Genomic DNA, 16,305 nt, shown 5'->3' on the forward strand with positions numbered 1-16,305 from the left:
TACAAAACAAAAGCACAAATGCACAGAATGAAATCGTACCAATCCACATTAATAGGATAAAGAATAGTTTAAAGTATTTTCAACATAAAACACACCCCAGCATGCATATTACAAAATGTGTGTAAGATGCAGCTTTAAAGTTGCATTAGTAAAGTTTTTCATTGATTGGGGTCAGTGTGAATGCATTAACTAATGCTAAACATTCAACAGACACTGAGAAAACTTTGTCTCTAATTTTCAGTTATGTTTCTTGCCGTAAATGACACATTTGTCAACCCTTACTTTTTTCCTCCTGCACGAAATATCTGTCTTGTTAGCTGCTAACTGCTGCAAACTGTAAACTCCACAGTCCAACTTGACTGCAGTTTGGTTTACAGTCAGTTTGTCAAGGCTTTTTAGGACTGTAGCTAGAAACAATACAGATGACTGACAATTCACCAGGTCAGTCACATATAGTCATTCTTCACTATTAGTTGAGAAACAAAAAAGGTCTAACAATGAGTGATAGCCATTTTGCAGAATAAATAACTTCAACAGCCAACAACATGTATGAACTGCAAGTGAAAAATGAAACAAAGGGAGGATGTCTTCAGCCCAGAATGGACCAATCTATGAAAAATGTTCCCTCCTACGCTACACTGTTAGCTAACTCATAAGGGGGTCTGACATATGTGAAGTTGTTCATGGTTACCTAGAGAAATAACAACATCCCATCGGTGTGGAGTCAGCACAGAGGTGAACACAGACACTCACACCCAGAGCCCTGTTGTCAACTGTCTGACATCTTTAACACATTCTGGAATGTTGTGTCTTAATTCCACTTTGTCATTCTGGATTTAAGGTGCAGACATGGATTTTAGGGGGGTGGGGCACTATTGTTCCACATTTGAAGTGGCAAGCAGATGGTCTCAAAGACAAGACAGACATTGGTGCCGGCATGTTACCTAAAAGTCGCACACAGGTGTGGTAATCTGATGGCTTGTTTGATTCAGTGGAAACAAGCAGAGGGTGTCGCAGCAAGGGGGTTTTCAGAATGAGACTGTAGGGGCGCCGACCCGATCCAGCTCCCTACAGTTGTTCTGTCAAAACCACTTACACTTCCTCAAACAGCAGCATCTGAATACATGAACTGTGAAGAGTTAAAAAAAAAAAAAAAAAAAAAAAAAAAAAAGGAGTTGTGCTTTGTTCAAAAAGCTCTTTATTGGAGAGTAGCCTACAGTAAGAATGTGATTAAAGCACTAGCCATCCCATAATTATTTAATGATGTAAATTACTGAAGCAGAGATTAATGTATGTGAAAACATGTAAAAGGCCACATATGGGTTGATGACTGAGCAAAGGGTAAAGACAGGAGAGGAGGTGGCAATATGGAGTGGAAGGTGAAAACTGAGTGGTGTCAGTGGTCCTGGGAGTCAAGTCAGAGGAAAGATGGGAGATGAGGCAAGTGAGGATGAGCTCACCGCCTCCCTTCAGTTTTTCCTCACAAAACTCTTGAGCAACTAAAGAGCAGATTACACCAGAGGATCTGCAGCCATTCTGCCAGGAAGTTAAATCTGAGGAAATCCTGCAAGAGCAGCCATCACACACACTCAGCAAAAATCAAACTTCATAACTTTAATTTAATCTGTTGTTTGGAGGAACAAACATTTTAAGGCTATACCTGGGGCTCTGAAGAATTATGATTATAACCTTTCCAAATTTTATACAGTCAAAAATTTTATAATGGTCGACAGATTAATCAAGAATAAAATAATCATTAGTTGCAACCCCTACTTTACTGGTTGGGATCTTTTGATTACATTCTTCTTCCCTTGTCAGATACAAGGGGAAATGTTTTCATTATTTACGCAAACACTATATTGATCTATTTTAGGATAACATAATGGAAAGCAGCAGTCACCTCATGTTAGTTAAAGGCTATGATGTGAAAAACTCGCTCAGTAAGATAAACAGCTGATGTTAAATCCCCAGCTCTGATTTGAAGACTAGTTTTGGGACCTTCTAGACTTTTCAGGATCTCCAACGTAAGGGGCAGAGATGTCCCAAAGTGTTTTCCACCTACCCACTGACTGTTCCATACAGGTTAATCCTGTACAATTTTGCAGCCTTGTTTTGTCACAGGGGCTTCAAAAGACCCATTACAGCTTTATGTAACATTGCCTACACACACACCCCCAAATGCACACACAGATCCCTCCCACACACCCCTTTCTGTGAACAAGGGGTTTTTCTACAGCTGGGTAACAAAGCATGACCCAGTAATCCCGAAGCTTGACTCAAAGCTAAAGAACCCCCTCCCCTCCCTCCTCTTATATCCCTTCCTCTCGCTCTCTGAGGACTTCATAAGGCTGTGGCAAAGGGGCTTCTGGGTGCACACGTTTGTGTGTGTGTGTGACGTATACGAAGGGGGGGGGTTACAAATACAAGCAAGCTTAGCTTTGATTATTCCAATTATGACTTGAAGCGAAGAGTAGATTATTACGAACACATGGGCCGATGAGTTGTTGATGAGCTCAAGTCCCTCAGTATTATATCGTTAAAGGAGGCTGACAGATGCCACCTTTAGTTGTAATGAACAGTACTGGAGGGCATCTGGGGGACATAGAGTCAACTCATTTTTTAACTTCTAACACAGAGATGTCATTAACGCTGAATATTATCCCCTTCCACTGAAACCACCTCTGTTTTCCAAGAGCAATTCATTTTTACTCAGCAACACACAAGCAGGAAAAAACAGGTCCTATGTACAATCCTTTCTTCCTCTGTGACAACGTGAAGCAAAAAAACAAATTTGCTCAAACGTGGATTTCTATTTTTTACCAACAGCAGGCAACAGTTGTCCTTCTCTTCTGACACACTCCTAGTCTGTTCTTAAACTTTGCATGACCTGGGCACCAAAAAGCAGATCAGTCCCCCCCACTCCCAAACCTTTTCCTCCTCCTGCCAATTCCCGTGAACCAGATCCCATTAGTAATTGCATGAAAAAACAAGAGCAATTCCAGATTTGGCTTGAGGCACACCAATCCAGATTATGTATGCATGTGTGTGTGTGTGTGTGTGTGTGTCTATTTGTTATTTTTATATCTTGTGATAGATATCCTTGCTTATGAACCCATACCTTAGGACACTCTGGCTCTTTGCTGCATCATGGTTGTGTAACTTGGACTTCTCATTAAAGCAGATGTGACGGGAATTACTATGAGAGTGCCTCATTTGCCCATATTTGGTGGATATCTATAAACCTTTGGGATGCCAGAGGAAAACTGCTGTTTCAGCTTCCCTTAGAGTCACAAACACAGACAAGATCTGCATAACAACACTGTGAGTCTTAAATATAAGCAAAGTAAATTCATTATAAAAAAGGTATTAAGCCACAGCAGCCTGACATGTGTACCACATGGTTAAACAGTTTATCTGCAGGCGCCTTCCCCCCCGGGATGCCTTTTTTTTAAAGCCATGCTTCATCAACATGCGTGTGTCAGCACGCAGCCTGGTTTCGTTCCATATCTCTTCCCCGAAATTTTGTATGACAAAGTATACCAGGCAGATCTAGCTCTCCGTCATACACACAAGTACTGCCACAACTTTTAAGGGGTGATTATGTTGTGCTATGTCAGTAGAAAGCAATCTTTACAGGAGTGAAACGTCATCTTTAATGAGTGCATTGTGCGTGCTTAGTTGCCTTACCTATCTAAATCCAAGCCTGATGAAGGAGAAAAAAAAATGTTCTACTGATAAGTCAGTGAGTAAACCCTGCACATGGAACTGGTTCCCATGGTCCTCAAAGTGAGAAATATATCATGACTTATCTTCTTGTCTCCCAGCAAGCAATTTAGTCTGTTTTGTTGACAGATAAATAAAACCATGTGCCTTGCCTGCTATGACTGACCTTGCGGGAGATTGGAAACGATTCGCGGGTGAGGCAGGTAAGACCGAAGCGCTTGCTTACTGGCATATGCTTCTGCTTTTTCCTTTACATTTAAACTTTAACTGAAGCTTAAACCTTATGCGTTGCTCAATAATTGTACATTTGGCAACGCAACGAAAATGTGAACTATTTTAAACATAATTGCTGGTGCACACACCAGACTGAAGGGATTCATTCTCTAGATAGTTGACTTTTTTTTTTTTTTATCTGTTTACATATTGGAACACTGTTCAGGTTTATAAAATCACAGCAAATGGTTAAAAAGGCAGATAATCAGATCCTATTTGTTAAAACACCCTTCATTTACACTGTGCTTTACAAACCCTAACCTTGCACAAATTTCAAGACCTTTGAGGCAATAAACAGTAGTGAAGTTGGAAGGCAGACTTCTCAAACTTGACTAGTTGCATGTTGCTCTTTTGCTTCAGCTCTATCCTGCACTCAAAAGTTGCCAGGCTACAAGAAATCTCAGTTTAGTGTTCGCGAGGGGTCAAATTTCATGTAGTTTTGGGGAAGAGCATTTATGAGATGCAATAGATACAGCAGTCACTCAGAGACACAGCACAGTCTGCAGCTTCCACCCCGACAGACACACTGGAGCAGCATGAAACCCCAGACAAGCTCCAGTGGCACTCACACCATATGGCTTCAGACAAATCCTCCCTGCAACCATAAAAGGCTGGTGCTTATATTTTCTTATTCTTTTGGCGATCCATTGGTTTGATTTCACCAATTTCCCTGATGTCTGGGCTCATTTTGTGTGGAGTCGGGTGTACGAAACTAATGAGAGTGAGTGAGGAAGGAGCTTTGCGGAATGGCCCTTTGTTTGGAACCAGCCTCTCTGCAGCGCTGGAAATGCGAGACGCTTATCGATCATTTCAACTGGGAGCCTTTTGTGTTGCAAGCTGCTAAGAGGCTGCGGGTAAACGCAAGAAAAGAAGAAGAAGAAGAAGAAGAAGCAGCAGCATTTGACGCTAAACACAACCACTTAATGCCATGTGTGATGTGTAATATATAAAAAAAAAAGGGAGAAAAAAAACAACAACAGCACAAAAACACTCCCAGCGTGAATGTTCCACCTTCGTGGCGACTGCGCTCTTTGTCCGGTCCGACCAGCAGCAGCAAATAAACAAGAAGCTGTGGGGGGATTTTTTCGGATTAACGTTGGCTTAATCTTAATAAGAGACCCAATAACCGCCTTTGTTCCTCCTATAAGCCTCCCTCAACCGATGCTGAGTTGACGGGAAAAAAAAACCGACTTTTCGCGCAAACAAAATAGCCCCGACGCTTTTAACGCTGGGTCTTTTGTATCCGCGTCTGTCAGCCCTCCTCCTCCGCGTCTCCCCTGCCTCTCTGCCGGGGTTACGATTCCAGCCCGCTCCGGCCGTCGGGACGGAGCTCCGGGGAGGGGAGGGGAGGCGGAGGGGAGGGAGGTGCTCGGAGAAAAAAATGACCCGAAAGACAGCTTCTCGTCTCTGGAAGCCCAAGACACACCGAGTGCGGGCTTCACCGCGGGGGGAAAGCTGTCCAGAGACGCAGTCTTAGGAGGCAGAGCCGGAGTCATGACGAGCCACAATAGGAAGCCCTTTAATTTTTAAACAGCGGATGGTCGGCTAAGCTAGCAGCCGCGGACCCGCTTCCCCTTTCACACCGAGCCGACGCACCAACAGCCCGAAACTCGACAGAAAACGCTTCCTTATGGGCCAACTAAAGTGAAATCCCTCGCAGGACCAAGTCGGGCTGAATGTGCACCGAAAACAGACGCTCTGCATACTTTACACGATAGCAGGGAAAACTTCCATCAATCATTCCCCTTTAGATCCAGCAGCGGCTGCGAGTCTCGCAAACAGTCTGGTGTTTGCTCCAAAAATGTTAATAAAACAACAAATAACTAAATAAAACCTTCGCCTCAGTTAAACTGAAATACCCCACTTACCAACTTGTAAAACGTTTTCCACGCAGCCGGTTTCCAGCAGTCTGATACCGCGGCGGAATGGCAGTCCATCTCCGTTTCCCACTGCTCCGGCTGCCCCCGCGGTAGCCGCTGTACCGGCGTTAGATCCCCCACCACTGCCGGCGGTCGTAGCTCCGGACCCGGCGCCACCGGTGCCACCGGTAGCCGCCGACGGACCCTCCTCGCCGGCGACTCGGCACTGAAACGAAGAGTACATGCATATCTCCTTTTCGTTGCGGGGAAAAGACCAGTAGACGATGCGGCGCTGGACGGGCTCCGGGATCCGCTCGAAGCGCTCCTCCACTCTCTCAAAGGCCCACTTTTCCGCTACTGCCTTCGCGGCGCAGTCCAGAAGGGACTCCGGCGAACGGTACCGGGAACTGGGCAACCCGCTGCCGTGGCCGGGCCCCGGGCCGGGACCCCTGGGAGCGGGGCGCAGGCAGGGTCGCTTGCTGGCCGGTGGTATGGAGAAGTGAGGATGGGGCGGCTGTTCTCTGCGTCCTTCCGCCATGGCGAGCCGATCAACACTGATGAGACGGACTGTGTGCGGACACCCAGCAGCAGGAAGCCGAGCTCACACACTCTCTCACACACAAACACGCACACAAACACACACACACACACACACACACACACAGAGCAGCCGCTGTCAAACCAAACAAAATATGCGATCTCACGTCCGCTCGTGGATTTCAAAGTTAAAGTTAGTAGTTTGAGCTTTTTAACTACAGTGCCCAAACGCCACCGATCTCACGTTTAATATTATGTTTAATACCCTGAAATATCATAATATTACTCATTCACTCATTCATTTTCTACCGCTTAACCGTTTCCGGGTCGCGGAGGGACCTGGAGCCAATCCGAGCTCACATCGGTTAGTTGAATAGTGTATCCACGCCGCTGAGTATACAATATCCTAAAGTGGCATATCACAAAAACATTTCAAAAACACAGAAATTTGGTTTACAGTCATTCATGGCAGAGAAAGGCAACACATTTTCTGATTACAGAGGCTGCACCTACATAAATGGTCCTGTTTTTCACAGTGTCTACTAAAAAAATGAGTGAAACACTTCACAGTTATCAAAGTTGGTGCTGATCATATTTGTATCAATTTATAAATCAGTTTTTCATCTCACTTCTGATGGAATTCTGAGACGAAGCAAGTTGGCATTGTTGAATATCCTTACTTAGCAAATCAGTGCAAGAGCCTTATCTGGACTTTGGTTTCACTATTCCTCACCAGAACCAGCAGGTTTGAGAGATGTAATGTCCATGTTGTAACTACAGTAAATCAAGAATAAATAATAAATAATATTCATCTCTCTTTCAGAACAGTTTTTTGTTTTTTTTTTTTTTAGATTGAATGAAAGCCCAAAAGAATAAAAATCCTCTCATGTAACAATGTGTCTTGTGTTCAGTTGCTCTTCTCTCTTCCTTGTTTCTTTGACAGGAGTTTGTTCCTAAAAGAGGAAACACATTGAGAAGACTTGTGAATTTAGAGAAAAGGTCAAGCTTTGAATCAGGTTCTAAGTCATCACAACCTCTTTTGTATCATGTTTCAACATCTACGAAGACGATGATTTGAGTCAGAGGCAAGGGGGAAACGCAGTGTGAACTCAACAATATGCAGCCACTTTATGTCCAGTGAATAATTTTCAATCACTTTATTTCATAAATCCACCCCTTTTAATATTGTTCTTCCAACAATTAGCTAAGTAAATAACAAAAAAAAAACAGCAACCCAGTGTTAATAAATTATACCTATTAAAAAACCCATCAATATCATACTCATACATACATATTACTTCGTATATTAGTTATTAGTTAACTATTTCTGTTTTCTGCTGCAGATGTTGATGTGTGAATCCTCAACTACAGTTTTGGAGATCACATCCATCCTTCACATGAAAAGTAATTAAATCCATTGAGTTCATTTTACCTTCTGTTATCTTGCGTGCCAGCTCTCCTGCTTTCTCATTTTGGCGACTAAGAAATATCATTTATGTGTGAGACTGAAACAAAGTGTGAGACTTCATTCAGCATGTCAGGCGCATTGAAGGGCAAGTACTGTTCTCTATTATAGTTAAAAATTATTTTATATGTATGGAAAAAAATAAAAACAACATTTCATATTTAATGTTAAGATATGATTAACATAATTTTTGTGTACAGTTGGCTTGTTGGAGTGAATAATACTAAGTCTTTTATTTTAAAAGTAAAATCCTTTCATTTCCTGTCTCTTTGGCTATATGTCTGTGTGACTTGTTAAGACTGAGTGAGCAAGGAGTAGAGGGGGAGAGAGAGAGAAAAAAAGGGGAGAGGGTCAGTAAATAGAAGGTAGGTGGAGGATGTTACACATCACTAACCAACACAATAACAAAACACTCCAGTCTCCAATCAATGTGGCAAACTACAGCTCCCAGCCCCCTCTGCTCTCCCATTCCAAAACATGCTTTCCTTTTCATGAATGGTTGTAATTCACTGATGCAGAGGCACGATTATGATATAACCTGAAAACAACAACAGCAACAAAAAAACAACTTATAATCGAAGGAAAAGGCAAAAACCAAAAAGGAACTAATTAACCACATAAAAAAAATTCTGTTGTCACCGTTTACCCGTTATTTTTTATTTTTGTAAAAAAAAAATTCTGTCGTCCTCTTTGAGCCAAATTAAAACACTTCTACACACCTCTCAAAATGACAGCACCATCTTTCATATGTGTGCATTTTATATTCAGGCTGCTAATGATCCCAACTTTTCCCTATTAATACCAAAGTTACAACTGTTTCACAAATTAAGTCTGCGCCATCATGTGTCTTATACATATCAATCACCTCAGCTCAGCAAATACACATTCACATTCACGTGCAGCACTCCAGCCTGTTTCCCACAGCAGGACACAGAGGTTTTGGAACCAACTGCCAACTTAATAGGCTAATAGGCTGAGGCTTATTTAACAAGAAAATGGAGCCTTCTGCTCATGTGTTTCAGGCTACACCCAGACTTTCAAAGTAATTCAACAACAAAAAGCTGGTTGCATACATGTGCCAAGAGTTTAAATTGATGTTGTTCCTGTTTATGATATTTTCTAACTGCTGTGAAATTTCAAAATATCACAAAAGGTAGCGCATACTCAAGAGGAACCTTATTTACACTTTAATTGTCTTTAAGAAACAAGATTGGCTTTGTTTTTTTTTTTTTTTAAGGAAATAAATAATTAATAATGATGCAGGATGTAGGACTAAAAATAATAAAAATAGTCACAATAAATATCTTATTAAATGTACTTTATTTATTTATACTCCCACATTTGACAGGGATTTGGAGAGAAATGGGGGAGTTGTGACAAAGACAGGCCCAAGAGGCAGGTAAATACACAGCTGAACAATATCATATTATATTATTGAGCACTGCAGCCTCGTAGACTATGACTTGAAAATTTGCCAAAACACGTGCCTCAGATTACTGTAAACGATAGAATACAGGGTGAAGCTGCTGGCTAATGACATAATCCTGACAAGCTGTCGATTCTAACGTGGATTTATTTGAAATTACATATTTTTCCATCCACACAGTAATATGTTTGCTTTCCTTGCCTACACTTAGTGCAAGAGTGGGAAGGTGAAACAAAGCTGCAGCCTTGCAATCATTAATATGGCAGTGTTGGCATTCTTTCATCTGGAATGAATGTGGTGAGCAGACTGTGTAAAGACAAATGGCTCTCCTAATGTTGCAGATCACTTCATCATTCATAATCGGAAACTTGAATTTTCATCTCATGTGCAACTACAAAAAAAAATATTGAAGTGAATTTATTTATTTCAAATTAAGAGTTCCATGATCCACTCGCCTAAAAGTTAGGGAACATTCCCAAAGGTTGGTTTCACTGTTTAGCTCAACATCCTGTTGGCATCCTCGTTAAAAGACTGCAGTTTTTACAGTGGCCACAAGTGATGCTCCATATATCAAATGAGTTGGTCAGAGACTTGCACCAGTTTTTTTTTTTTTGTTTGTTTGTTTGTTTTTTTTTTGCGGGGGGGGGGGGGGGGGGGGGTGTATCAGATTATTTCATGATGGAGGAAAAAGAAAAAAAAAAGTGTCCTTTAATTTACAATTATTCCAAGACAAATACTAACAAACCATCTTAATAGATTTGTAGCGAGGATTACCAAATATCACAAATTAATATTTTGTTCTTCTCTGACCTTGCAAGGCCAATTTTACTTTGCCGTTTCAACAGTAACTGAGAGTTGCATGAGAAGAGCGAATGTTTCATCAGCCTGGGGATAAGGCCAATCTACACATAATGTCTGATAAAATGTCTGATAAATGGATGCCATGGCTGAAATTAAGCAGACTATCTCCTCTGAAGTTGACTCTTTGGAGACACAGGAGAGACATTAATCACTGAGAACAGCAACAATATCCAGACCTCCCTCTCTCTGTGTTCTCCCTTCCCTCTTCTGAAGACTGCTTTTTGGCACACAATTATATTGAACAATAGGCCAAAGCCAATGGAGGATGCAACCCGTTACCATGGAAATGATTATGATGGATTTGTGGATAGACAGAGCAGGTAATTGGAAAAAGATTGATGGGTGACAGGGTGAAAGAGAGAGATAGAAAGGGATGGAAAGAGAGAGGGATAAATTACCAAAGCAGCAGTAGGAGGAGAGAAAGCCCTATTACATCCTATCTTTCTGGGATATACAATTATATAATGATGCATCCCCTCTCTCATCAAGTCAATAGGCAATCACTCTCTTGCTTCAGCAGTCACTCCCTCTTCTCTCTTTCTTCCCCTTGTATTACCCTTTTTTGCCATATCTCTCTCTCCCCATTCCATTATTTTCTCCCTTCTGACTCCAAAGAAAAAAGTAGAGCTATTGTGTGTAATTTCTCTCATTATCACTCAGAGCGGGGGGAGTTTCCACCCTGTAAAGGGAAGACATACATGTGAAGCATGTACACACACACACACACACACATGGACAGGCAGTGTCTTGGGCACATAAGCACTGCCGTATCCCCAAGTTATAGAAGAGTGAAAGGTCAGCGAGACTGGCTCATGATCAGAGGTCATCGGTGAGGATGCAGACACTGACTCAGAAATTCAAGGTGACTTGACTTAAAATTAAGTTGTCCTTACACAAGTCAACGAACTCCTGCAGCTGTGTGGCCAGAAAAATGTGTGGGTTTTTATTTTTGTGTTGGGCAGCATATAAATAGCAGTGTCAACATGTGATTAACAATTAAAATATTTAAGTAGCCAGCTTGCACTTAACATAAACGTAAAGTGGTCAAGAAGTATGTCACTCTCTAGACAGACTCAAAAAAATGAGGAGCAATTCCCAAAATAAACTTGGTATGAAGTTTAAAGTCGACCACCATGTAAACACAAACAGACAAACAGACAAACACACAAACAGTAATATCACATCAGTTTTAGATGTTAAAATTAGACTGGCACATGACTCTCCCTAACATAGAGCCTAATATGCTTTCCAATTTCATTTCTATTAATTATTTAATTAAGTTTTACACAAATTAAATTGGCTTAAATGAACCTGGGGCTTTTTGGAGGCCCTGAGGATCTGAGTCCTAAGGCAGTTTCTGGCTTTGCACTTTTTGTAAATCTGCCTTGTTTCCCTACAGGAGCAGAAACTGAGTTCACTGTGTGTGCCTCAGTAAGGGTGAATCAAAGTTGTCCATCAGTGTCTTGTTAATCTACAAGTCTCTATGATGAATGGAATGGAATGTACACTTTGAAGGAACAGCGACCTCTGAAAGGAACCAGGCGCTCATCAACTGTCACGTCAGGGCCTGGATTGTACATAAGAGGTAGGCGCTCCACCCACCTGTCCCAAATGTTCCTGATGGCAGCCAGTTTGTCATTTCGCCAGCGGACGGGTTGTGTAGCTCTGTTATCAAATCGAAAAATTCTTGAAAGGACATGAAACTGTCGGACATATAAGGACATATTTGCCCAGAATACAGGCCTCCCAGACTCTGCATCCCAGACTTTTTGTTGCCTCATTGTTTGAGAGATATACTCCAGCTAAAATCAACAGACCTATGTAGGCTTGGAGGTCTACCAGGTCGATTTCTCTCCAGGTGTGCCCCAACACACACTTCCCCTCCAGGTTTGTCATCTCCAGTATAATTCCCTCAATGGACTCTGATAAAAAGAGTTGGAAGCTGGACTTGATGTCATACCGTGTTGGCCCTGGCATCATCTTTATAATGTTTTCCACTCTTGCTCTACTTCCTCTGTCCTGGGGGGATGAAGACCAGAGCAAGTGTCCACTCTTGGACTGGAATGTCTCCTCAGGTGCCTGTTCTTCAGGTGCCTCTCCCTCTCCATCTGTTGACTGGTCAGTCTTCTCAAAGTCTGGATCAAAATCTAGGTTGTCTTCCACTTCCGAGACATCCTCCTCTATCCCTGACTCAATTTCAGTGCCCTCTTCATCATGTCCAAAAAGCTGGACCAGAACCTCTTAGACAGAGAACCTCTTGGTCAGTGGCCTACTCATTGTGCTCAGAGTAAAAGGAGTACAAGCCAAACATCATGCTATATATATGGGGTCTGTGTGAAGATGATACATTGACTAGTCTGGAAGGTGTGGTTCACGTGGGGGATTGGCACAAAAGCGTGGGAAAGAGATGGGTTCACATAACAGACACCTGTCTAGTCTGTGTGAAGACATGATGCATTGTTTCATCGGGAAGTTGGTTCACATGGGAGGATCGGCACATAAGCACGGGAAAGAGATGTGTACCCGCAAAAGACATTGTTCACTCTGAAATGTGTGTGAGTGAGTGAGTGAGTTGGGGTGGTGTGTATGGGGATGTTTTCTGTCTGATGGATGAATATACCCATTCATTTCCTATGGCGGTCACCACAGGTGTAACAAGGTTGATTAAAACACTCAAAATTCAATGAAAGAGGTGATCATCACTTTTATATGTTCAAGTGCATAGTGTGGAGGTTATCATAAGGCCTTGAGGCAATCAGATGTAAAACACAATATTTGTGAGTGGTTTAAGTTGTAAATCGGTCAGATTTGACCCGAACACATCAGGAGGGTTAATGCATCACGGGAGTGTCTTAAACCATTTATGGCTAATTAAATCATCCATACTTTTAAATTGATTTTAAATTAATTTTCTCTGAAGCCAAATGCAATTTTTTCTGAGTGGGTGGTGATGATTTGACAAGAACTTTGTCCATCAATGTCTCTATAATAGAAGAGGTGAGATATAATATGCCTTCTGAGCAGCGTTGTGCTTCAGGGCACCCTGAAGGCAACAGGGAGGCACGAGTGGAAAGAGATAAGATGGCTCAGAGCTAACTGGTTAGCATTTCATTTTCATCGCACTTCAGTAAAAGACTGAATTGAGACAAGCTTTAAAATCTGTGCTGCTTTCCATTTTTCACTGAATGAAAACATGTGAACCAAACAACTCACATATTGAACTCAAAAGTTCGGCAAATTAAATGTGGAAATTTGTGATTGGTGCATTTAAAACAACATTTTAGTTTCTTAGGCTGGAGATAGTAACACAGTGCAGGAAGCCATGTATTTAAATTTAAGGGCAAGTTGTATTCAGTCAGTTTCCAGTTCAGAGTAACATGTCGCTCTTGTGACGTGTGTGAAGACATATTTGTGAGTTAAAATAAACAAGCCATTCAGCTGACACTGCAATTCTTTCAGTTCTGTTGCCTTGGATGTTTCAGACTAACAATAGTTGTATATACATATATACACACATTCATCTCCTTTCACATATTTTTCCATCCACACTCTAACCACAATTACTCACATGCAGAGATACTTGAAAACTGTTGTTAGGAATTATATACATTACTCATTGTGTAACAGTCCTTTTAAACCACTATAAATCTGTAATATGCATGTGGTATCCTTTGTAGTACGAGAAAACCACAGGTTAACGTGCAGGCAGCCACAATGTGTACATGTACATGTGCAGATAAGATTTACTGGCATCCGGTATATATTGCTCGCCTTACTGACGGCACACGATTCTCTTCAGTTCTCCAAATCAGGTGAATCCTCAATGTACACATACCTGTGACATATACTTGTCACCAGATAAATCACAGAAGGACATTTTTATTTCATATCATTTGCAACTGCTTATCCACCCAGGGTCATGAGGGGATGCTGGAGCCAATCCCAGATGGTCTCTCAGGCGAGGGCGGGGCACAACGTTGTTGGTCTATTACACAGTCAACATCCACCGACAAACTGAGTCAAACAATTCACACTCACGCCTAAGGGCAATTAAAAGTCACCAATTAGTCTAGACATGCATGTCTCTGGACTGCTGGAATCATGACATTCTTGCCGTGAGACAGTATTTTTGCTTTGTTTGTTTTAGTGGTAGCTCAACCTGCTTTGTATTTAAACTTTTCCAACTGAAGTCGTGATTGTTGTCTGTGTAGATGTCTTTCATGCTCGTGGTTGGTGCTAAGGTTTTAGCTGTTAGCTGGGTTACAACAAAAGTACATAGACACACACTTACACTCCTATTTTTATGTGGCTTTTACCCCAGAATCTCACCTGAAGAGTGATCTAAATCAAAACCAAACCTGACTCTAAGCCCCTCAAAATTCCCCTTGAAGGTGAGACAGACAACGAGGAACAGCCAGAATGTCCTGACTTTCAGCAAAATTTGTTAAGAATCATTTAAGCGTTGAAAAAAACCTTATCAATATGACGTTTTTGTCTTAATCCTGTTCAGATGATGTTACTTCCCAGACTATGGGATGAAAAGTAATACATCAAGCGAACGCCTCAGTTTTTGTCATTTTCTGTTCAGTTCTAACAAGTGGCCATTACATCTCTTAAACTCGCTGGTTCTGGTTTGCTAAGGATGTTCAACAATGCCAACTTGCTTCTTCTCAGAATTCCATGAGAAGTTAAATGACAAACTGTCACAAATCAGAAATCGCAGACACTAGTTTATGTAACATGTCAAACACAATGGCAAACGGAAATGTAAAATAAATACATAAATAAATAAAGCAATCCCTCTTGCTTTCCCCTAATCACATCTATGTTGTCTACAACCAAGACATATCTGTATTTGTCCAGGTTTGGGTAAACTGAACATACCATAAAATATCATTATGTAATATGCAGGTACGAAGTAAGATAAAGAGCCACACATGGCTCCGGGGCCAAATGTCACCTCCTGGAAAGCAAGAGAAAAACAGAATTAATTTGTGTACCCAATGAGAGCTAGGAGAAAAGCATGGGTCCTCCTCAGTGTGAAGACATTCTACAGACAAACAATTTGTGTGTTCATCCGCCTTCGCACACAACCACACATGCACACACCTTTTGTCTCCCCAAATCTTGCAAACCAAGGGGCTGACAGCTCGGGAACACACTCTCCTCACCATAAACACTCTACTCGAGTGGTTCAGCAAGGTGGGACAATGGAGCAAAAATATCTGCCTCGCTCCCTCTGTCTCTCTCGCTTTCGCCACGGACGACTGTAATCATTTCAATTTATTTCGTACCGCAGGTTTTTCCGTCTGAGCCCCACCGCTTCATTGTACACCAATATAAAGACTGCAAATGAAGAGGCAGGAGGGAGAAGAGATCTGTGTCTGCGTGTCACTGTGTTTGGTCACATGCTAGGCCTCGTAAGCTCCAGGCCTGGTGTTAAATTAAGGCTCTGAATGGTAGCCCACACTGTGGAGAGCTGCTTTTACCTGCCTCTGAATAATACCAGAGATTGGAAGTAATCCCAATTACTCTCTTTTTGTCTGATGTATCATTATGTTTTCTGTGTATCAGGGAGCAAATAAAAAAGATCAGAAATAGGAATCCAGAGGTTTATGTGCACCCAACATGGTTCCTGATTTTGTGTTGCTGTTTTCATAACAACAAACTTAAACATAAAGACCTTGACCTATACGTGAAACACATTTAATGTTTAACTCTGCCCAACTAAATCAAATCTATCATTTGAATAAACTGGAATGAAATTTCACCACTCAGATGCAGTATTTAGAAATCTGACGAAGCCCTTATGAGCCTGTGGGCGTCCGTGTTTTAGACAACAATAGGTTTTCAGTGTCAGTAATTTAATCTGCGTCCTTGTGAGTTTTTGGTTCTCTGAGCTCTTATTATCATTATTTATTTATTTTTTTGTAAATCTCCCACTATTGGTGGTGCAAAATGCTACTGTCAGCCATGTTCTGATGCCTCATGAATTTTCTAAATCTGTTGTTAAAGGCAAAGCCATCTTAGGGTTCAGTCACTTAATGGATTTTCTACTCAGTTAATTTCTGACCCAATGTATAATTGACGAAATAATCTTAATAATTTCACTTTCTTCAGACTAATGTTTTTGACCAGCTTCAATTTCCAAACACCTCCTT

The 16,305-nt window shown here is 41.5% G+C and overlaps 1 protein-coding gene across 2 annotated transcripts in view; it reads right to left on the bottom strand.

The window, feature by feature from the left end:
- The window catches only part of zswim5 (zinc finger, SWIM-type containing 5), a 61,069-nt gene extending 54,642 nt beyond the window's left edge, over positions 1-6,427 (bottom strand). For both annotated transcript variants that reach the window (XM_029525655.1, XM_029525656.1), the window contains exon 1: positions 5,865-6,427. In XM_029525655.1, coding sequence (XP_029381515.1) covers positions 5,865-6,393 — 529 coding nt within the window. In that variant the 5' untranslated portion in view covers positions 6,394-6,427. The remainder of the gene's footprint in view (positions 1-5,864) is intronic.
- Between the last annotated feature and the right edge of the window lie 9,878 nt (positions 6,428-16,305).

Source organism: Echeneis naucrates, chromosome 17 (assembly GCF_900963305.1).
Source record: "Echeneis naucrates chromosome 17, fEcheNa1.1, whole genome shotgun sequence".
In the NCBI taxonomy this organism is placed as follows: Eukaryota; Metazoa; Chordata; class Actinopteri; order Carangiformes; family Echeneidae; genus Echeneis; species Echeneis naucrates.